Here is a 24,709-nt window from a genome sequence, read left to right as displayed (position 1 = left end):
GGGAGCCTCCTTCTCCCTCTGCCTATGTCTCTGCCTCTCTTTCTGCATCTCTCGTGAATAAATATATAAAATCTTAACTAATTAATCCAGGGTAAACAGTAATGATTTATTTTAACCTATGCATGTATATTTTGTAAAAGCAGTAATAGCATTTTATCTTACGCTTCTCACAAAATGTTTGACTTAAGGACACGTATATTACAGTAAAATAGTTTCTCACCTTGACTACTCCATCAAAGCCGGGGATTGTGTTAACCTTTGCTTTCTTAGCTAATAATTTGCTTTCAATCTTGTCACCCATGGCGTGAATAGCATGTGTGTCAGGTCCAATGAAAACCACATCTTCTGCTGCCTGTGGAGAAACACAAGTAGAAATTTTAACAAAAACAGTATCATGCTTGATACAGAGTCACAATTTTATAAAAACAAAAAACCATAAGTATATTTACTAATTATTTACATACCGAAAACAACTTAAAAGCAAAGCATTCGGGCAGCCTGGTGGCTCAGCAGTTTAGCACTGCCTTCAGCCCAGGGCCTGATCCTGGAGACCCAGGATCAAGTCCCACATCAGGCTCCCTGCATAGAGCCTGTTTCTCCCTCTACCAGTGTCTCTGCCTCTCTCTCTCTCTCTGTATCTCTCATGAATAAATAAATTTAAAGTAAAATCTTAAAAAAAAAAGCAAAGCATTCAGGTCAATACATTAAAATATGTAGTATTGTATATAGCACAAGTGCACAAAGATATAGGAAACAAAGTCAGGCTAAAGAAAAATAACAAAAGAAGGATTCCTGCTTGATATTAACAATATTCTTTGGGAAAACCACTTCTGTGGTGTTATATTTATATAAAGTATCCTGTCACCTAACCTAAACAGTAGGTTCACCTTTAAAACATCTTATAAAAAAATAATAAAATAAAAACACTTTATAAATCTTTGTATTCTCCATACCCTACAGCACACTGCCTATTTCAACACAAATGTCCTTTTTTATTAAATACCAACTCTGTGCCAGGCTTTGAGATAAATATAGGGGACGTGGATGAAAACCACAGGATATCTACTAATTCAAGGAAATGTGATTACTGATACCTCAGGGAAATAGACAAAAGAAAGTACAGAATGTTTACATCCTTGTAACTATAAGAAATGAGTCAAGAATACAGTGGGAAGGGGATCCCTGGGTGGCGCAGTGGTTTAGCGCCTGCCTTTGGCCCAGGGTGCGATCCTGGAGACCCGGGATCGAATCCCACGTCAGGCTCCCGGTGCATGGAACCTGCTTCTCCCTCTGCCTCTCTCTCTCTCTCTCACTGTGTGCCTATCATAAATAAATTTAAAAAAAAAAAAGAAGAATACAGTGGGACTTTACCAGGTCGATTATAGTTTCAACAAAAACTATATAAATATAACTATATAAATGTGATTTATATATATATGTGTGTGTGTGTGTGTGTGTGTATATATATATATATACACACACACACACACATATGATTATGCATGTATATATATCCCGGTGCATGGAGCCTGCTTCTCCCTCTGCCTATGTCTCTGCCCCTCTCTCTCTCTCTCTCTCTCTCTCTCTGTGTGACTATCATTTAAAAAAAAAAAAAAAGAATAGGTCGTGTATTTTATGCTTCATACTCTGTCTATGGGCATTGGTGACAAAAAGACTTTTGGCTTGGGAAAAGAGCTTCCTTCCCCTTATAGGTATATTATCAAGAGTAGCTACTACAGTATGTTGCTTGGATTGGCCTCTCAGCCATTATAAATCAAGAGGATTAAACACACCTAGAAGCAGAAGGTGGAAGGAGAACAGGGAATCAACAAAAGGAATGTATGAGAGATAAATAATTGGGGGATGAGATGATGACTTAAACTTTACACATGCTAAATTGAGATGTCTATGGGATAGTGCTCAGGAAGCTGACAGAGAGGTCTAGAGGTTCTAAGAGGAGTCCAGGCTGAGATAGGGATTTTCAAAGGCATTAAATATAGGAGGAAATTAAAAGTTGTAGGTGAAATCACTCAGATAAAATGTATAGAAAACCCAATACTTTTCATTATGCCCAAAAAGCAACACAGAAGAAAAGGGAATTTTTTTAGATTCTGAATTAATAACCTCCTTTCCTTTGTCGGACAATGAGAATAATAAGCACCTTTCAAGTTTGATTGAAGGATTAAATAAAATAGTACAAAGCTGAGTGCCACAACTGTTAGTTCGTATCTCTTAATCAGAAGTCTTCATAAAATAGTCTTCATACTATTCTACACTAGAATAGTAAGATGGTTAGGTCCAGAGACCCCAAAATACATTACAGAAGACCAAATACCTCCAAGTACCAGTTATAAATGGCAGAATGCTAGATAAGAAGTCTCTTCAGACAAAACAAAGGCTCATGAAGTCTCTCCCCATCAAATGTTTGTATTTAATTTTAACAGAATTTTATCTTCTTAATTAAAAAAATCTTTTGTGAAACTCCCAAAATGTAAACACATGAAAAGTGGAACTGCTCTGTAAGGGGAGAAAGTGGTTGTAGGTTTACATTTCTACATACTCCACATGTCTCCAGCTTGATCAACTAGTCATTTTGGACCACAGCAATTATCATATTCATTTCTTCTCACCCAAAACCTGCAACCCACTAAATGCCAAGTCACGACAAGAGGAAACATGATTGTTTCAACTACCAATTGTCTTTCCATATTCTCATTTTACTTGCTAAGATGGAAGGATTTTTTTTAATTATAAATGTTATTTTAAATACCACTATGCTACACAGATGTAATCAAGTAATCAGAATACCCATGCAGACAGCTGAAGAAATAACATAAATGAAAACATCCAAAATACATTATGATTATACAGTAAAACTTCTGATTAACTGGAGCCCAACAACTAGGAACCACTGATTAACTAGATTTTTCTCATACATTCTGATTTGAGACAAATTACCCCAAAATGCAAAATTGCCAAGAAAAAAAGCTCACATCAAGAATTTAGGGACTATTCTTTTTGGCCCACCCAACAGAAAAGAAAAATAGCCAGTGGTAAGCTGGGTAACTACTCAGACAGATGTTTATCTAGATGTTTTGGTAGCATTCCCTGGGTTAGCCTGTAAATGTCATTAAAGCAAAATGAGAATGCAGTATTCTAGTTCCTAACTCCCATGATTCTTTGACCAAAAGAGCAAGGATGAGGTCAGGGTAAAACGGCAAAAGTGATAGGGCATGTTTTAAAAGTTCTGAGATTTTGACCAGTCATCAGTGTGATTTAGAAAGCCAGAATTTATCACTAGTACCCTTTTGATAATCTTTTGTTCACCCTAGATCTTTTGTCATCCATCCAATTCTCCATCTCCCTTAATCACCAGTAAGTCTTTTTGACATTGTATAGCAATAAAATGTACTCCTAAATATGTGCTTTTTAAGGTCTTTGTAAATTTATAATGATGATAAGTATTATACCTGAAGGCAGCTAAATGTCTTACAGTCATGAAAAAAAGTGAGCATTATGAGGGCATGTGGGTGGCTCAGTCGGCTGAGCATCCGACTTTTGATTTTTGGCTCCAGTGGTGACCACAGAGTCATGAGGTCATGCACTGCATCAGGCTCCATGCTCAGCAGGGAGTCTGCTTAAGACTCTCTCTCCCTCTGTCCTTCATCCCCCTCTTGCAGATGCCCTCTGTCTGTCTCTCTCTCTCTCCAAAATAAATAAATCTTTTTTTTAAGTGGGTGTTTTTTAAGAAGCACAGGAAACCACTTTGTGATACATAGGAAGCAAACCATAAAAAGTTAAAATCACAAAAAGTTGAAATCACTGCTCTAAAGATTCCTTTCATTATCTAACTTCTGTGATTTTTATGGTTCTGGTCAAATTTTCATAGAAGAATGAGAACAAGAGTTCATTTTGAACAGCATGTATGGGGAATAATGAGATTTAGCTTACAACAAGCTTTATGTTGTGAATGAAGGATAGATATAGTCATCATTTGTGAAAACAGTACGATACATAATTCGTTTACAGAAATACAACAGTTAGTAAACTGCTATACTATGAATTCAGATTACTTTTAAATTCATACACTTCAGGCTAAGATACTACTTGGGTAACTGTAAAATCAGGGTCAGACAAGAGATACAGCCATGAAAAAAATTGCTGAACTACCCAAAGACTCAGGTTCTAGGCTTTAATGTATTCCTTGCTAAAAAGGAAAAAGAATTTCTGGTATAAAAGGTCAGTTTAGGATTGGTTTGGGGAACTCAGTACATGAGATTAAAAAGTGATCCAGTGAGAAAGCTTTCAAAAATTAATATGATTATGTCAAAAAGTACATAGTAACAGATAGAAAGGCTACTCCCTGAATATGATAATAACAGTATGAACATCAAAAATAACAGGGAGATTACAAGTTAATTCATCTTTTCAAGACCTCAGGAAAAACCTTTTTCTATTTCTATTCAATTACTTAAACTTCTTAGACATGTATCACTCATTTAAAAAATATATACAGCTCTTTAAAAAGCAATATATAGAAAAACTAACTTCACAGATAAATGTAAGTAAAATGAAAGGATCAAGATAAAATCCCTTACAATGGTTTTACAAGGAAAAAAACAATACTAGAATTAAAAAAAAGCAAAAGAGAAAAACATACCAACACAAAACAGATCAAAACTGTTATCTACTCTTTCAAAACAAGCTAAAAAACATTTCTTAAAGTTATAGAAAACATGAAATAACATAAATTAGAATTAGAAATGTTCAGAAATGAGGTGACAGACCTCAAGATAAAACCAGAAATGAAGGGCAGCCCCGGTGGCGCAGCGGTTTAGCGCCATCTGCAGCCCAGGGCGTGATCCTGGAGACCCTGGATCGAGTCCCACGTCAGGCTCTCTGTATGGAGCCTGCTTCTCCCTCTGCCTGTGTCTCTGCCTCTCTCTCTCTCTCTCTCTCTCTCTCTCTCTCTCTCTGCATCTCGGTGAATAAATAAATAAAATATTAAAAAAAAAAAAGAAATGAAAAAGAAATATCACTCTAGAAATTAAGACTAACCCAGAGGGAATTCAAGAGTGAATAAAGAAAACAGATAATGCCTTATAAGAAATAAAGGAAAAAAAAAAAAAAAGAAATAAAGGAAACTTTTCTTAAAGATCAAAAAATGAAATTATTTTTAAGGTATAAAAGAAAATGACAAAACTGAAGATAAACAACATCCAATATATGGATAAGAGGTGTCTTTCAAGAAAAATAAAGCAAAGAAAGAATACCAAAAATTATATTCCAAGAAAATAGTCTTAAAACTAGAAATAGCAAAAAGACATATACTACAGTAAAACTGAGAAATTCCATCCAGAATGATCATGATACACTCTAGTAATAATGCTTAAAAGAAAAAGAAAAAACTACAAGAGAAAAAGAATATATGACTTATATAAAAGAGAAGCTTCATTTATCACAAGACTCTGACAGTAATCCATGCAAAAGAAAATGGAATAACATAGTCAAGAAAAAGTATGAGCCAAGGATTCTAAATCCAACAAAACCGACATCCAAGAATAAAGTATAGAGAAAACGTAACAACAAACAAGAACTCTGGGCCTCTTTCTGAGGAATCGAACAAACCTGTAGTTTGCAAACTACAGGCTGTGAGCCTAATCTGGCCTGCTACCTGTTTCTGTACAATCCACATTCTAAATGAATTTTGGCAGGAGCATCTGGTTGGCTTAGTCAGTGGAACATGCAACTCTTGATCACAGGGTTATGAGTTTGAGCCCCACATTGGGTGTAGAAATTACTTAAAAATAATATATATGTGTATATGTAAAATGGATTTTAGGGGAAACAAAGTTTTTGGGAAAAAAAATTAAGAATACTGTATCCTGGGGCACCTGGATGGCTCAGAAGGTTAAGCATCCAACTCTTGATCTAGGAAGAGAATCTGCTTGGGATTCTGTCTTCTCTCCCTCCCAATCCCCCTGCTCATTCTTGCTCTCTTTCTCTCTGTCTCTCTCTCAAATAAATAAAATCTAAAAATGCACTTTAAAAAAAGAATACTATATCCTGACATGTGAAAATTACATGAAACTAAAAGAGTTTCATTGGAAAGTAGCCATGCTCATTAGTTTACATGTTGTGTGTCTGCTTTCTCAGTACCAGAGTAAAACTGAAAAATTGCAACAGACTGTTTTGCGAAGCCAAAAATATTTGCTATCTAGCCGGCCCTTTACAAAAGAGTTTACCCACTCCTTTCTAAAAAATGATCTTCAGAAAAACAAAATGACTAAAAAGAGGTCAACATAAAGGGCCTGTGATTATTTGCAGGACTAAAACCAAATTAAGGCTATGGAGAGAGTATACTTTATACCAGCTCTATTATCTTTTTTGCTTTCTTTTTTTCTTTTCTTTTCTTTTTTTTTTTTAATTTTTAGAAAAAGGAGAGGGGCAAAAGGAGAAGGAGAGAGAATCTTAAGCAGGCTTCATACCCAGTGCATGGCCAAAGGACTCACTCTCATAAGTATGAGAGCATGACCAGAGCCAAAATTAAGAGTCCTATGCTTAACTGACCCAGGCTCCTCATGCTAACTGTATTTTCTGACAGCACATATAAAGTACAACTATTTTTCAAGTGGGGGAAGAACAGCAAGAGGACATGTAAAACTTCTTTAATGATTGTAATATCATATTGGTATTGATACTGATATCCTGAGATTACTATGTGTGTACTACTGACTAGACAAGGAATTATGAGGTATTCTAATTTTGTCATCTCTCCTGTCCCAGAGAGTCAGAATTCTAAATATGAAAGCAAAGATACAGAGGTAAAAAAGAAGAGGTTAAGTAAAAGTTCTGCAATCTTGAATATAATTGAAAGTATCACTATGAATACAGGGGGTATTTTTAATCTCACATCAAGTAAGACTATATTAATTTATATTTTAAATTATAATTTATAATTTAAATACTTAAAAGGCTATATTTGCATGTAGCTGATAGTGTGGCCGAGCAGTCTAAAAGGCTATATTTAATTTTACATTTATTATAGGTTATATATAATATGAACTGTATTTGTAATATAGTATGTGTATTATGCAATATCTGTATTATACATTTATATTATATACACCCTATTTGTGTTCGGGGATAGCATTATACCTAAATATATATATGAAATACATTAGCATGTTATATTTCTACTAGCAGAACACAGTTAATGCACACATCTTGTAATAAACCTATGTTTAAAAACCTGTTAATACACATATCCTCCTAGCCCTATTAAAAAGGCCTAGAAGCAATGACCATGCCTCGCACCCTCTGGTCTCTAATACCATTTTTAAAAAAACAGTGCATCTTGGTAAGATAGCGGATTAAAGCCTGGAGCAAGAAACATAAAACAAGAGCCTAGAATGTCTTGTGAGACTAGAGAACCAGGAAGCTGTAAAAGATTAAGAGATCAAGTCAAAGAGACCATGAGCCAACTTAGTTAGGCCCCACTGGCCTAGAGAAACAAGTTGGGCCTCATTGAGAATTCCAATAGATTTAAACCTACAAAATATGTTTCAATCTATGACTTCATAATGACACTTTTTTTAAAGAATTGGGTCAACTTTGAAGGATAAGGAAACCATTCATTACCTTGAAAACTAGTAAACAAAGGTAAAGAATTATGCATTTATATTGTTCTTTCTATAGGAATAGTACCTCTAAGTAACCAAACAATAAATGTGGCAAAAGGTCTCTTTATAAATTGTAATATATTTATAAATAAATAAAATATACTTGAGAGAGAAAGAGTACAAGTGGTTGGAGGGTGGGGAGAGGTACAGAGGGAAAGGGTGAGAGAATCCTAAGTCCAGTGCAAGGCTCGATTTCACAACTATGAGATAATGACCCAAGCAGAAATCAAGAGTCAGATGCTTAACCAACTGAGCCACCCAGGTACCCCTAAATATATTCCAATTAATGATGAAAAAAGATGTCAAGAGTCAAAATATCACCATTTTGCAATCCAGTGAAATACTAGATATCGACAGTAAGCATCAAAGGCTGCTTAGATTATAAACAGTGCTAACAAGACCCTATGTGCCTCTCACAGTCTTGGCCAAAGGCATCCAAACCCAAATCTGATTCCATCTCTGAATTCAGATGTAGGAATCCAACTGCAGAAAATGCCAAAAATGGAGGAAAATCCTGACCTGTACCATGAGCACACAATCAACTAAGTCAAGACGGACAGAAATTCTACAAGTCAATAACCCAGGGTTCTTCAACAAAACTGAAAGGAAAAGAAAGGTATGAAAAGCAACCCTGTGGTTTAAGAGAAACCTAAAAGGCATCAAAGTTGAAAATAAAGGGGCCAGACAACGCATAATGCCTAGGGATGCACATCTGGACAATAAAATTATTTTAAAATGCAAGAAAAGGATTACTGTAAAAGTCAAGCAGTGGGTATGAATAGAGAGCGACTGGAGGGAAGGACTGAGATGAGTCACATGGACAAGATTCAGGGCAAACATCTAATATCTAGACCTATGCAGCGATTACAAGATTATTTACCTTAAGTAAGCCACACATTTGTTCTGCGTATTTTCCTTTTATTTTACAATAAACATTTCGAAAGTGATTTCAGAGTGGCGACACCAGCTCATAGGAATGAAACCACTAGCTGGACCAGAGCAGACAGGAACAAGGTGTGGATGAGCAAGTCCCACCACTACCATTCTACTGCAGGCCCCAGGCAGTGCAGTGTGACAGTGCGAGATTAGAGAAGACTGCTAACTGAATCCTGATTCTTCTTCCTCCACACAGACAGTGGGGTATCAATCAAGAGAGGCACAGAACCACCCTAAAAGAGGGTGCCAGCAGTCTCCAACCCTACATTTACAGGAATCATTTTCTTTGAGGTACCAGTCAGCTCACCGTGAATTTAGAACCCAATTTATGTGACTCACTGGGAAAAGAACTTTAAGGCATTTGATTGTTATGGGGATGGGTAGCAGAGGGGAGACAAAGGTTCTATTTTTAAATTCTAAATATAAACTTATAAACCAATACAGTTTTTTTATTTGTTTTGGATGCTAACTGCAAGATCAACTGAAATCTAATGACATACTTACTTACATACTGTATTTACCTTCTAGTACACTGTGTGTGCTGTGACTTAGTTTAACCAAAGAAATCTGTCTATTTCAATATTCCCAGTATCTAGACTTCATTCGGTCTATTGTATATTTTGCATTGTCTACCTGGCACAAGGCAATATTATTACTTCCAGATGATAGCCATGTACAATATTTAGTTAGGGAAATGGAGTAATGGTAACTGTCCCCACTTTAACAATTGGCAGAAGTCAGGTTTTCTAGTTGAAGACTATAGTTACATATTAAACCTTGTTTTTCATTCACAGGAAGTGAGCATTACAGCAACAGAACACTCTACTTCTAATATTTGACAGTGGAATGATGTTCATTTCTACTTTTCAGCTATTACTAAGTCAGAAAATGGTTAAATTTCCTTTATCAAATGTTCTGGGTTTCTGACAAAGGTACTTAGAGCATACAAGAAGTTGAGGGTAATTTTTCATTTAATAAAAGACATTGAAATAAACTATAAATCTTTGGGTATCTTTGTACTTTGGGGATAAGCTTTTCAAGCTCTTAAGGAAGACAGTCTATTTTTTTAAATTCTCATTACTATAGTCCATATTAATTTTGGAAATGTTCTTTCCATTTTATTTTTTGTATATTTTTTTATTGGAGTTCAATTGCTCATCCCGTCAAGTGCCCCCCTCAGTGTCCGTCACCCAGTCACCCCAATCCCCCGCCCACCTCCCCTTCCACTACCCCTTGTTCATTTCCCAGAGTTAGGAGTCTCTTATGTTCTGTCACTCTCTCTAATTTTTCCCATTCATTTTCTCTCCTTTCCCCTATAATCCCTTTCACTGTTTTTTGTATTCCCCATATGAGTGAAACCATATGATGTTTGTCCTTCTCCGACTGACTTACTTCACTCAGCATAATACCCTCCAGTCCCATCCACGTCAAAGCAAATGGTGGGTATTCGTCCTTTCTGATTACTGAGTAATATTCCAGTGTGTGTGTGTGTGTGTGTGTGTCTGTGTGTGTGTGTCTGTGTGTTTGTACACATATATATTTATAGACATCTTTTTTATCCATTCATCTGTCAATGGACACCGAGGCTCCTTCCACAGTTTGGCTATTGTGGACATTGCTGCTATTAACACTAGAGTGCAGGTGTCTCGGTTTTTCACTGCATCTGTACCTTTGGGGTAAATCCCCAGGAATGCAATTGTCCATTTTAGAAGACTCAGATTAAAGTTTGTCAGTGTTTGCCATCTCTTTTGTGCATATCTAATTTCTTCTTTTTATTTCCTTGTAATCAGCACTGATACCTATTTCCAGAGTCTAACTGATTGTAAAGAAGAAAAACACTGGGCACTTAAGCTTTACAGGTCTATGCTCTGAGTTAGTGCAGACCAGGATACTAAAAAGAGAAGAGTTCACATAAACCTGAGAGGGCTGTTAACCCTGTTTTTTCTTTGAGGGAAATGTAGATGCATTAACATTTCCAGCTGTAATACTCATTCTAAGCTCCTAATGTTTAAAAATGCAAATGAAGTTTTCTGTCTTTTCTGTGCCTGGAGGTGTTATGTGAGAAAACAGAAAGACGTTTCTAGGATTAGTTCCACAGATTTCCTTTATCATGTAAAATCTCAAGACTGGTTGCAATGGCAAGAATCAAAGAAAAGCAAAGTGACGACACCCAGAGAAAATGAATTCAATAATTTCCTTAGCAACACATTAAGAAAATTAAAGTTAACTAAAAAGTCGGACATTGGGATAAAGCTCAGCCTCCCTCCTTTAAAGAAATTCTAGTTTTAATATTTAGAACATTAAAAAAAATACATTGGCAAAATACTGATGATCAGTTGAATGACAGTTTTCTCAGACGAAATTGTTAAATTTATCACTCAGCTACCTGGAATTTTCAAGAATTTAATTTATATTATAATAGTAATAATGCTTTCATTAACGATGCAGGTACAAATTTTAAAGTTTTTCTTTTAGAATGCATACTTTAAAAGGACAAAGTAAGAAGCTTCACATTTAAATATATATGTATTGTTAAGGTTCTCCTTATGTAAACTGGCCAGAGAAATTAGTTATGAAGTTGTAATCATCTTCTTTTGCACTTCACATAAAATATTTTATATCCCTACAGTCTGGACATTAAAAATGAGTTGCCTTCATTTCTCCTTGATCCAATTATTTTTAATGTTTCATGAACACTAAAACTAATTGGTACTTTTGAAAACGAATACTTTCCCAGTTCAATTTTGGAATATACCGTATAGTAACTATGAAATTAGATGAGCAACTTTACAATGTCAGTAAAAAAATTTAAGATTTAATAATACTTCAGTTAGTATGAGAGGATGTTAATGAAGATACCTTCCTATTCTTCACAGTCCATTAATATTTACTGCCAGGAGTGAGTAAAAGGAGTCAGGTGGTAAGCTGGTGAAAGGCTTGAAAGCTTTTGTTTAGTCTAAATGTTAGATATCAAATTTAATTTATTTTTTTAAAAATTGCTCTGGGATATGATATGAATTATGTACTGTTTCTATTTCTTTTGAAAATATTTGTCAATTTCTTTAAAAATTTACTACAAGTAGAAGTCCTTCCGCACTCACTCAATTTACTGCTTTCTGGAATACATCAAGTTCTCGGTACCACCACTGGACAGAAAGAAGTCATATGGTTTGAATAAAGCATGCTCCACCTACAGTTGGGATATGCTTTTCTGTTGGCACATTTAATTGCCGTGCTCTAAGATCACTGACATTATAAGGCTTATTTCAAATACTGAATGGGATGCTAAAAAAGCAGAGATCATGATTTCAAATTAATTGCCGAGAACAACTGGGGAATTCCTCACACTACTCAGCATAGTCTAACCCACCAACCTGCTACTTTCACCCTTCTGTTTGGTCATTAACGAAGATGCAATGAGGCGAAAATGACAATAAGATGTAGAGAAAAAAAAAAAAAAAAAGATGTAGAGGAATGACCCGAGTAGAGGTTAATTTATCTCTAGGTGGGAAACTTTCTTTTTTTTTTTTAAGTTTAAAGAGAGTAAAAGAAAAAGGAACTCACTAACATTAATAATATATTTTTTAAATTTACTTATTTAACATTGTTTACAGGGCATCATATTAAGGCTTCCTTTATCCTAAAACCCACTTCGTAGATAAACACTTCAGTCTTCAGCTTCTAGTTTGTTTACAAAACTAGAAAGTCTTTACTTTATTCTAGAATTCCAGAGTGGTATCTTACAGTGTGGTAGGACATTTCAAATTCTTTTTAATATCTGTTTCTCAGGGTGGGGGTGGGGTGGTAGGCCAAGAAACCAGAGGACATAAATCATCCCCTCTACTGAGCATGTTAGTAAAATGAGGATCCAAGAATCCAAGAGATTGTCCAACTGTCACTAATAAACTGCCCACTGTCACCAATAAACAGGTAAAGTGCCAGGAAGAAGCTTCCAACCTTACTACCTTCTCCTGTTGTCTCACACACTGTGAACAGGTTCAGGCAGCCCGTACTTACTCACCAAGTCAAAGACCATGCACTGACTACTCAACACCCATCACACATAAGGTGTGCCCAAAAGAGTCCTGGGACAGGACCATTACCCCAGCATCCACCTGATTTGTGCCCCCTCTCGACTCACAGAAGAAGCATGATGGTTTGGACAGACCTGGTTTTTACCCACAAGGAGTTTACAGTCTAGTAGAAAAATATGTGCCAAACAAAAGGAGCAATACGTGGCAGAGAATAGTAAAGACACTGGAAAAAAAAAAGTAATAAATAAAGCACTTATTATGAACAGAGTCCATGCAATGTAGAAATCAAGGAAGGCTTTACAAAAAGGGAAGCATTTGAGGGGAAAAAGACAACTAGGATTTAGAAAAACAGCACAGGAAAGCAAACATTTAAGTCCATAGGAAAACATCTCTCACTGGCCTGTAAAGGGCCAAGTGGTCATCAGAGAATGACGACGAGATCACACGCAACCAGTGCTCATCCAGAAGGGTCTCCTCTTTTTCTTAAGGTCAACAACAACCAGATCTCAGTTATAGACTTCTCTGGTATCCAACTCAACAGCTAATCATGCATTCATTCCACAAACACCTCCCAAGTACTTACCTATTGTTTGAGGCACTGTTCTAAGTCTAGGGATAAAATAACAGATAAGAAGAACTGTTATCACCCTCTTAGTTGAGGCAGCAACTAGGAAGATGTAAAATAACAAGCAATTAAAATCATAATCCAGGGTAGGTCAGTCAGTTAAGCATCTGCCTTTGGCTCAGGTCATGATCCTGAGGTCCTGTGATTGAGCCTAGAGTCAGGCTCCCTGTTCAGCAGGGCAGGGCGTCTGCTTCTCCCTCCCCCTCTGTGCACAAACACACACTCTCTATCTCTCTCGCTCTCTTTCAAGTAAATAAAATTTAAAGATCTTTTTTTTTTTTTTTTTCTAAAAAAAATCACAATCCAGAATGAGTACTCTAATAGAGTAAGTCTAAAATATTCTGGGAAACTCATAATGGTAATTGGAATAAAGCAAACATGAGTAGAGACTTCGTGAGCCAACTTAATGTAAGTTTATCATACATGGAGTGCAATATTTCAAAAATTCCCTGCCCTTTGCTTCAGAAAATTTCTCCCTTCAGTTATGTGAGATATGCTACGATTTTAACATGCTCAGATTACTTAATATTTCTGTCTTTCTCAGAAAGTCCGACCAGGGCCTTCCTAACTTCTGATAAATGAGATTTGAGAATCCAATCTTCTCCCTTTATTAAAGTCAAGCTTGCAACTGAGGAGGGAGAAAATGAACATCATATATAATAGGCTAAGCTTCATTTTACATCAACATCCACTATGCATAAACATAAATCCCAGCAAAATGATATTCTTAAAATGTTTTACCAGCAATGTGACTCTCTTCAAATGTACGTGATCACCACCCTGACATAGCCTTTTGAAGTTCTAAAGTTTCAACAGACACTATCTATTTACTCCTCACCTCCCATGCCACTTGAATCATTAAAAAAAAAAAAAAAAATTGTCAGGTAAATTTTTTAATCATTTTCTTGAAAGAAAGGCAGTAGTTAAAAGCAATAGAGTATAATAGTTGATGCAGGGACTGTGGAGCCTGCCTGAACTCCAATTGTACCATAAACTACGTGGTTGGCCTTTGACGAATTACTTAACCACTGTGTGCCTGTTTCTGAACCTGTGAGGATTCAATGAATTGATAAATGTAAGGTACATAGGACAAAGGGGCCCCACGGGCACCTGGGTGGCTCAGTGGTTGAGTGTCTGCCTTTGGCTCAGGTCATGATCCCAGGGTCCTGGGATCAAGTCCCACATCAGGCTCCCTGCGTGGAACCAGCTTCTCCCTCTGCCTGTGTTGTGTCTCTGTCTGTGTCTCTCATGAATAAATAAAATCTTAAAAAACAAACAAACAAACAAACAAAGGGGCCCCAGAGTAAGCTGCTACATAAATATAAAGGGCTATGGAAGTCCATTATAAGTCCAACTGTTAGCTGGTGAGGAATCCCTGCCTGCCTTCCTGGGTACATATGTTTAACACACTCAGGGAGCCTTGTTCCAGAGAACAAGTCCTACTGCTGTTAACCCCTGAGCCCCAACTAATTCAGACACTTCCTGAAGAGGCTAAACCGACCTTTCCCCGACACCTTTTAGCTCTTCCTCTCAATTGGCTCCTTCCTCTCAGCCAAAAACCCTGCTTGCTTGGATAGTTGCATGCCCTTCCAAGATGTAACTAAAATAGAGGTGAGCCTTCTTCCAAAAAAAGAGCAAGACACCGTCCTCCAAGAGGAAAAGATGTTCTACAGACAAAAGTTCTTTGAAATGACTATCACAACACAGCAGCAGATCTCCCCTGGTAACAGAAATTGCAGAGAAGGGAAACACAAATGGTATTGCTAGACCAACAGAAATCAGTGTTGTGAATGGCCCACGTGAGGAATGAATGCAGAACTTCCAGAGAGTTCTGAAGCACTTCAGAAGATCAGCATGTTAGCAGCACTGAGATGGCTCCAAGGAGGAAAGACTGAAGTGGCCCAGGTAAAAAAGGAGAAAATGAGAAGGTTCTGGAGCAGCAGTGGGATCCAGTGGGAGGAAAGAGGCAAGAAATGCAGCAGCGATACTAACAGGAGATCTGGCAATGGATTTCGGGAGAATGAATCAATGAGGAAGAGAGGGGAATAGACAAAGATAACTAGAAGGCTTTTCAGACCAGAAAACTCCACTGCAATACGGAACCAAAAAGCAGGCTTGGTTACATGGACAATAGGATTCATTCTGCCTAGTAGGGACTTATTAGTAAAACAATCAGGGTGACCCTCCAAGGGAAGACATTTTGTACCTGGACCTAGAGTTATCTTCAGTAGATCAGATCCAAACCAATCATATAATCTCTTGTGATAAACTACTCTGCACTTAAAATCTCACATGTACCTATATAATCTCTACTGTCATGTACTAATACTTCTAACCGACTATAAACAGTTTACTCATGTTATTATCACCTTTAATATCTCACTTTGAAAACAAAAAAGGTGTTTTTGGAGTACTACTGTTCATGTTATAAAGTTCTGTGGTTTAGGATGTTTTTCTGTTTTAGAAGCTCAATTTTGACACTGCAGTTATTCTACTAACCAAGACTTCAACTCTGGTTTAACATTGTTATTTAATTACAAATACTTCAAAAGTCTTTTTCAATTCTTGGCATCAATATCCACACAAGAAGTTGAACAGCGAGGATGTGACAAGTGAGCAGAACATATAAACTGCCATCAGGGATGAAATCCATAAACTGGGATGACATGCCAAGGCATTTCCATAGAACACTAAGGTCCACCCACCATGCCAATCAGAAAACAGTGCTCAGATGACATAGGAGTCATCAGTCACCAGCAATTTCCAGTGATTATAAGAGGAGGCTAGACCCTAGTTAAGACCTAACAGGAAATAAAGGCTAACACCTCATGAAATGCAAGTAATTTAAAATAGTCTTCTGTCAATTCTTTAGGCTACCTATAATAAAGCCCTCAAAAGAGTCCTTTTCCAATATGTTTGTCCAATCTATGAAGAATTTTCCAATTAACCACACATAAATTGATTTGAGGCTTTTTTTTTTTTTTTTTTTTTGGATGAGAAGATAGCATAGAAATTACCTTAGCCTGGAAAGGTGTGACCTTATGGGTTTAAAATAAGAATCTTACACTATTAGGAAACAAAAAAAATTATAACCATTGTTTATACTGCTCAAAGTCAAGATATATCTATAAAATAATTGTTTCAAACTATTCATCTGTAAGTTTCTAAATAAAATTTTAAAAAGCTACTCAAAATAATGTAAGTCTTCCTATTGCAACAACTTGGGATGAAGATCACAGGTCATCCAGAGATCACACAAAATACATCCCCACCTTGTGGTCAGCTTCACGAAAACAGACTCAAATTAACATTAATCCATCTATCTGCCTAAAAATCTCATTTCTTTTTTTTTTTTTAATTTTTATTTATTTATGATAGTCACAGAGAGAGAGAGAGAGAGAGAGAGAGAGGCAGAGACACAGGCAGAGGGAGAAGCAGGCTCCATGCACTGGGAGCCCGACGTGGGATTCGATCTCGGGGCTCCAGGATCACGCCCTGGGCCAAAGGCAGGCGCCAAACCGCTGCGCCACCCAGGGATCCCTCATTTCTTTCACAGATCCCATTTGACTTTTACTTCCAAGAATTCCTTTGCCCCATGTTAGTCTCAACATGCTAAGACATAATTCTGGTTCCCTCTTACATGCTTACCCTGTTTCTCCAATTTTTTCATCAGAGAGAATAATACCTAATCCATAAATTTAAACATTAGCAATCAGCAGGTATGAATTATCAAGTAGCCATAGAATGGAGTGTGTTTATACCTCTAATGCTTCAATCCCACATCTAGTAGGTTGCCAGATTCTGCCCCACTCTATCTGGGGCTGGGAGGGTGAATCTTTGGCCTCTTCAAGAACATAATTCAAATCTTCTGGGGAAACCATACATTTTATAACTCTAACAGTAATGTTTACATAAGCTACTATACTTTACATACATTTTATCAATGCAGTTAATTCTCAATCCACGGAAGATGTTTAATTCTGAAAATAATTCCTCCACAGCATTCTGAATTCATTGTTCACATTCTCAAGTGATGTGCACTGAAGAGAATGTAAATCGAAAGTTACTGAAAAGGACTACTGGGCCCCACACATTCAAACTACACAACACATGTTAAGATTACCTCTGTATCATCCCTGTTTGTTAAATTTTCCCTATCATTCTCTACTCCCCATCCACTAGTACAGATTAACTCTACCATATGCTTTTTGATTCACCCAGAGTCTCTTTCTAATGGCTATAACTAAGTATGTGCTTACCAACAAAATAGTGAATTTGCACTAGATTAAATATATTTGTATAGATACGCAGCTGTTTCAAACACCACACTCAGAGTACCAAGTAGTCAATTCCCATCCAACTAAAAAGAGACATTTTTAAGTAATTGGAAAAAAAATTAAAAACAGAGTATTTCATGACATGTTAAAATATATAATTGTGCAGTTACAACTGAGTTAAACAGTTGTGACATTATGGCCTGCAAAGTCTAAAATATTTATTATCTGGCCCTTTACAGATGAAGTTTGCCAAACACTGGCTTATATGATAAAAGGGTTTAAAATTCCAGTGATCATAATCATGAGCACCAGCTGAATAAACCACCTTGCACAGATGAGTTACAAGTGAGTTCTGCATTTATAAATATCTACCTACTTAAGAAGGAATTTACACACAAAGGTAGACAATCCACCTCTTACTCATTTACTTGCTCTTTAAACAAATGTATATAAACCAGATACAGTTCTAGGCACTGAGAGAATAGTAATGATCAAAACAAATAAAAAACTCCTGCGGTTGTGTGATTTACTAAATACGTATCAGGCAGCAATACATACTTCAGAGGAAAATAAATCAAGAAATGGGAATTAAGGGATCCCTGGGTGGCACAGCGGTTTAGCGCCTGCCTTTGGCCCAGGGCGCGATCCTGGAGACCCGGGATCGAATCCCACGTTGGGCTCCCGGTGCATGGAGCCTGCTTCTCCCTCTGCCTGTGTCTCTGCCTCTCTCTCTGTGTGTGTGTGACTATCATAAATAAGTTTTAAAAAAAAGAAAGAAAGAAATGGGAATTAAGAGTATGAGGTGGTAGGAAAATGGTAACCTGAAATTTTAAAGGCACACTTGAGAAAATAACTTTGGATTATGGCCTAAAGAAGATCTATCGGAGGCACGGTGTTCTAAGCAAAGAAACTAGCAAGTGAAAAGACCCTGAGATTGTTAAGTATATCTTCTCTCAAAAGAGAACTAAAGCAAAGGAGATGAGTAAGAGTAAAATAGTTATGTCAGAACACTATAGGGAGGGTGGTGAGTGTCTTGAAGGACTTTGGCTCTGATTCTGAATGAAATTGGAACCAATTAAAGGTATTTTGTGGTTTGGTTTTTAGCCAAGAAATGCTTTGGTATCTGACTTGAATGTTGACAGATTATTCTGACTGGTTTTTGAGTAAACCCTAGAGGGAGGTAAGCATGGAAACCTGGAGAGCAATTAGGAGGCTAATGCAGTGATGCAGACGAGAGATGCTAGTGACTGGAATAGATGGTAGTGCAGGAAATAGTGAAAAGTGCTCAGATTCCAAGCTTATTTCAAAAGGAGAGCCAAGAAAAATCAATCCCCTGCCTGAAACGTCCTTTCCCCTTTTGTATGTCCATGCTTTTCCTCTAAATGCTACCTGTCTTCAAGTCCTAGTTTATACGCTCCCCTCTTTATGAGACTTTCCTACATGCTACCCTCTTTATGAGACTTTCCGACACACTCTTCCCCGATCAAAAGTAATCTCTCCGAGGCACTTGGTGGCTCAGTGGTTGAGTGAGTGCCTTTGGCTCAGGTCATGATCCTGGTGTACTAGGATGGAGTTCTGCATCAGGCTGCCTACGGGGAGCCTGCTTCTCCCTCTGCCTATGTCTCTGTCTCTCTGTCTCTCATGAATAAATAAATAAAATCTTGAAAAAAAAAAAAACTAATCTCTTCATCTGATTTCCCCACAGGCCATCTGTGACAACCTGATGAGCTAACCTCCTCCCTGTTCCATCTCTTCTCCACAAACTTCTTCAATGTAGTGAACCTCCATCTTTGTATTCATCAGCACTGTCACACCAAAAGATGCATGCCAAACAATCAGATACATGCCAAACAATCAAATTAGTTAAGTTCTAAGTTTCTCCTTGCTCAAGAAGTCCATGATGGTCTTCTACATGTATACTTTGTAACTCTGAAAAAGCTACAGTCATGAAACATAGCTTTATAGGGGCACATGGCTTTAATGACAGGTGTCAATTCCTAGGGAGGAAACCAGGAACTATAAAAATACTCTTCACTAATCCTTAAACACACATACACCTCTCATAAAGTTGGACAATTTTCTCTCCAGCAAACCCAATCCCAAACCTATCAGAATTAACTTCTACTTTCATGCAACACCTACACTAGACATACTTTGCTGAAATTATCACACTGTCCTATATAATCAAGGGGTAGAACACATTTTGTGGCACAGTTACCCAGCTCACAACTTTGCTGAATTGTCCTCTTCCCAAACACAGCAAAAGATCCCTCAACTTCCCAAACACAGCAAAAGATCCCTTTTGAATGATATATTCTTGCCCCCTGAACATAGACAATTGAAGCAAAAAGCAGCTAACTCAAACTACATCTATCATAGTCCCTTTCCTAGGTATGAGGACAGAAAGAAGAGGCTTTCCTCTTTTCAAGATGCAAGACCTCAAACACCTAAGCTCCAGGTGTTCCACGGGGCCACACGAGCAAGGAAGCAGAAGATGAAAGTGGACAGGCATGCAGAGATTTTAAAGAAAGAAGCAAAAACAGAGAGAAACAAAGAGCTAACAGCTGGATAGTCTGTTTCTAATACTTTGCTCAAGCCTACCTATCTTCTAATTCTTGGATCTGTCAACACACCCATTTATGATAGATATGCAAATAGTTGGCTGTCTGGCAACATCCTTGAAGCAACTCACAGTCCTGAGACTGGTTACCTAATAAGTAAGAGTTTATGCCTTAAAGCTCTGAGTTTCTACAATTTTCACTAAATATTAATAATGGAGTATTTTTTTCAGTCCCCAAACTCAATGCAAAAATAGTCTTAAAACAAATCAAAAGCCAATGCCCATAAAAAAAGTTTCCTAGAAAAGCAAGTTCTGTGCTCTATTTTTTAACTTAATTCCTCAATGTCTAGCACAATGAGATAGGAAAACTTTTCAATAAATATCTAATCAAATACAACAGGCTATTAACCCATGAAACATCCCAACTCTCCCCTCCCCCAACACACCCCACCAACCTTCTAGACAGAAATTCTTCTAAAAGTACATCTCACAGTTCTTGATTTCTCTGCCATTCTCTTGGATCTACCCCCATTCTGTAAGCCAACTCTATCCTTAGGCTAGCTATCCTCACAATCACAATATGGCTGCCAGCAGCACCAAGCCCTCTCATTCACAAAAAGTGTGGGAGGAGAAAGGGGAGAGGAGGAGAAGGCTATTCATGAATAATGAATATATTATTCTGCTATTCAATGCAACTCTCTAAGAATGACAAAGTTTCTCTTCTAGGAATCTCAAAAAATCTTCTCATGTTCCATTGACCCAAACTGACATAGGCCTTCACCAACTCATCCCTAAATCAGTAATCATCAGGAAAGATAAAGTGATCACTGACTGGCTTAAATAAATCACCATCATAGAAACAGTGTTGGACAAGTAAACCATCCACTAAAATGTGTGAGAGTGCATGCTCACCTGCACACCTGACATACACAGCGTTCATTTAAGCATGTCTGTGTAGTATAACCATCACCTGCTAGCCAGACAGAAAGTTAAAGAAGCGTATAAGTAATTAACACTGGTGGAAGATATCAAAGGATACAGAACTTCAAGTGACCACTTTAAACTGGAATACCATATATTCTCCTTGTATCCACATCCATCTACTAACTGTTCTTGGGACTTGAAGGTAAAATGTTCCCATGAGCTGACTTACTAGAGGGTTTTTCAAGATTGAATAATCTGGATTTAGAAAAATAAACCATTGTGGGAAGAGGAATAATTCTTGGTATTAATCTTTCACAGTAAAAATGGTGTTTACTAAAAAGTCTATGATTTGCAAAGTATAAATTAGAAGATAGCTTCATTTCACAGAGCTATGTCCTGCAGGTGGGCAGGAGTGAGACTTTACCTTCTTCGAGAGCATTGTTTCTTGTCATATTCAGTGTGGAGTTTCAATTTTTCTACTTATCATAACTGTTTGTATATGTACATGTATTTGTATGTTTATGTGTATTTGTATATGACCAAACTGAACTTAAAAATGATTAACCAGCCAAATCTATCTTGATCTCCATTTCCTAAAAGATCATGAGAGCATGTGGGGCCAAAAAAAGTAAATTATTTGTCCCAATTCAAATATCAGCTATAGGTTTTAGTCTTCTTTTCAGTAAAATACAGATTGAACGGTTTCTCATTCCTTAAAAACACAGCAAGCAGAGAAGGAGGACACGAAAGTCACTGAGCATCTCTAAAAGAATGCACATGAGATACTATTCAACAATAGTTTCTGGTGGGTGCTAGATGGGTGATGGATATTAAGGAGGGTACTTAGTTGTGATGAGCACTGGGTGTGGTATGTACACAATGAATCACTGAACTCTACTCCAGAAACCAATATTGCACTATATGTTAACTAACAAAATTTAAATTAAAATATATATATAACAGCTTTTATCAGCATATAAATTCTACCTTATAAAATCAGTTATTTACAGAAGTAATAATTACTTCAAGCTATAAATATTTAACTTTATGATTATTATGTAAAATACAAGGTAAAAAAAAAGACCATACAGAAAAAAATTTGTTAACAAGTGAAAAAAAAAAGCCTTATGTCTATATCTAAGTAATTTCTTAAAATAAACAGACATTAAAACAAGATTCAAAGAAACAAAAATAATATAGAAAATTTTAATGCTGTACCTGGGAAAATATCTAAAAACATTTGCCTAGGGGTGCCTGGGTGGCTCAGTTGGTTAAGCATCTGTCTTCAGCTCAGGTCTTGATCTCAAGGTCCTGGGATGGAGCCCCACAAGCTTCCTGCTCAGAGGGGAGTCTGCTTATCCTTCCCACTCTACCCCTCCCCCTGCTTGTGCTAGCTTTCTTTCTCACGCAAATAATTAGATTTTTAAAAAGAAAAACATTTGCCAGTAGGTGTTGCCAGAACCTCCCATCATTCTAGATTTGGGAGAGTCTGTACCAGCAACCCAAGCTAGTGCTGTAGAGCAGCTCTAGTAGTCCACTTTAAAAATTCTGAAAAACCCACTTGGGAGTTGTCAGTAGGAGGTAAATTAAAGCCTTATGCATTGAAAAGCAAATAACCTGAAAGATGGAGATGCCTAGGTGACTCAGCAGTTAAGCAGTTAAGCATCTGCCTTGGGCTTAGGGCATTATCCACACTTGGCTCCCTCTGTGGAGCCTGCTTCTCACTCTGCCTATGTCTCTGCCTCTCTCTGTCTCTCATGAATAAATAAATGCAATCTTTAAAAATAATCATAATAACTTGAAAATGTACAGGGGCAATGAATCCTGAAGTTATCAGACATCAATATGTTTTCTACAGTTAAGCTGGAAAATCTAAATTTTCTGCTTTTCAACTATATTCTAAAAACATGTAAAAACTGCTAAATTTGGCTCCTGGGTTTAAGATGCCACTTATCAACTATAAGGTGAATTTACATAAGCATCTTGTCTACTTTTTAAGTTGAAATAAATCTATACAATATCCAAGTAACTGGGCAGGAAATTTTTATCAAATTAAATAATCCAACATTTTCTGTAGGAAAAATATATTACTACATAGAATATTTATCAGATATTCAGAAGTGAACAAAAAAGAAGACCTGAAATCAACTGAAGTCTAGTAATATTAAAGTAATCTAAGATATGTTGCTTCAAGTCCTAACCACTTTTAAAACGGAATTCTACCTCTAAAATACAGATTTATTCAAATAGGAAAAGGGAAATCTCTACTTTTATTTAGTAATTAGCAGGGGGAAAAAATATCCTTCACAGTGAAATTTTTTTTTTTAAGACTTTATTTATTCATGAGAGACACAGAGAGAGACAGACAGACATAGATAGGCAGGGGGAGAAGCAGACTCCACCCAGGCAGTCTGATGTGGGACTCAATCCCAGGACACCAGGATCACACCCTGAGCCAAAGGCAGTCGCTCAACCACTGAGTCACCCAGGTGCCCCACAGTGAAATTTTTAAAGACACACTTTATATAAAGAGACCACTTAGTACCATGCTCAAGTTTTCAGTAACAAGAAAATAAAAGTGTAATCAGTATGATGGGAATATTTCCTTGGGTCTTTTTTAGCTTTAAGAATGTCTAAAGTCAAAAAAAAAAAAAAAAAAAAAGAATGTCTAAAGTCGGGCACCCCCGGTGGCGCAGCAGTTTAGTGCCGCCTGCAGCCCGGGGTCTGATCCTGGAGACCCAGGATTGAGTCCCGCGTCAGGCTCCCTGCATGGAGCCCGCTTCCCCCTCTGCCTGTGTCTCTGCCTCTCAGTCTCTCTCTCTCTCTCTCTCTCTCTGAATAAATAAATTAAAAAAAGAATGTCTAAAGTCTTGAGCTATTTTTACATGCACTTCTAGAAGGAACAATTTCCTTACATCTTATACGTTAAAATGGTTTGGAAATGGTAAAAACAGAAATGATCAATTTTCTCTTTCAACAGGGGGCCAAGGCAAGGTTTCCTTTGCCAAAATTCAAACAGATACACCCTTCTCAACACATCATGAGTGTGTAGAAAAGAATACTATCTTAAAGCTCACTTTGGGACTTTTTTTTTTTACTACAAAGAATTGAATTAAAGGTGTTTACTAAATAAATAATGGAGTTGAGAAACAGAAGAATCCTACATTTCTTTATCTGACCCCAAGTCTACTAACCATGTATCACTAAAACTAAACACACGTTATACAAGAGGCAATTTGCCAGTAATTGAAAAAAGCCTACAAAATTAACAAATGAATGCTATTCTGACACTAGAAAGCTGGCAATGGTTACACAAGCTTTAGCCTTCTAAAACCGTAATCAGAGCTGGGATGATTAATCAACATTTTAACATTTCCCATCTGTACAAACGCTCAAGGTAGTGCTTACCATTGCTTGACAAGTTGCTTAGCATTGCAAAATTTGATCATTCATGTCTTACTGAATTTTTACTGACTTGGAAGAAAATAAAACACCAATTAAAAGCAGATGTCACCTTTAATTCTAACTGGCTGACAAACTTCTAATTTTTTTTTTATCCAAAGCACTTAGAGAACACACATAGATGACAGTTTGGACAGTTAAATATTCAAAGTCACTGATAGCCCCCCACAAATTTGCAAGTGATTTTCCAGAACTTAATCTCATGGGGT

The 24,709-nt window shown here is 37.0% G+C and overlaps 1 protein-coding gene and 1 long non-coding RNA gene across 7 annotated transcripts in view; one reads left to right on the top strand and one right to left on the bottom strand.

Moving 5' to 3' along the window:
* PCCA (propionyl-CoA carboxylase subunit alpha) overlaps positions 1 to 24,709 on the bottom strand; it is a 462,758-nt gene that overhangs the window by 296,474 nt on the left and 141,575 nt on the right. For 4 of the 5 annotated variants that reach the window (XM_038569960.1, XM_038569959.1, XM_038569962.1 and 1 more), the window contains one exon: positions 221 to 352. In XM_038569960.1, the coding sequence (XP_038425888.1) occupies positions 221 to 352 (132 nt within the window). Of the gene's footprint in view, positions 1 to 220; positions 353 to 17,211; positions 17,318 to 24,709 lie in introns of those variants that run through there. The other variant, XM_038569963.1, reaches the window with a different exon arrangement.
* On the top strand, positions 6,793 to 9,603 carry LOC102155319. Of its 2 annotated transcripts, none has more exons than XR_005376532.1 (4): positions 6,793 to 6,918; positions 8,102 to 8,298; positions 8,815 to 8,909; positions 9,413 to 9,603. It is a non-coding gene; the product is annotated as an uncharacterized LOC102155319 (long non-coding RNA). The 2 variants fall into 2 exon arrangements; XR_005376531.1 differs by lacking the exon at positions 6,793 to 6,918 and adding an exon at positions 7,561 to 7,662.

The sequence above is a fragment of the Canis lupus genome, chromosome 22 (assembly GCF_011100685.1).
Source record: "Canis lupus familiaris isolate Mischka breed German Shepherd chromosome 22, alternate assembly UU_Cfam_GSD_1.0, whole genome shotgun sequence".
Taxonomy (NCBI): domain Eukaryota; kingdom Metazoa; phylum Chordata; class Mammalia; order Carnivora; family Canidae; genus Canis; species Canis lupus.
This window is presented reverse-complemented; position numbering and strand designations above follow the sequence as displayed.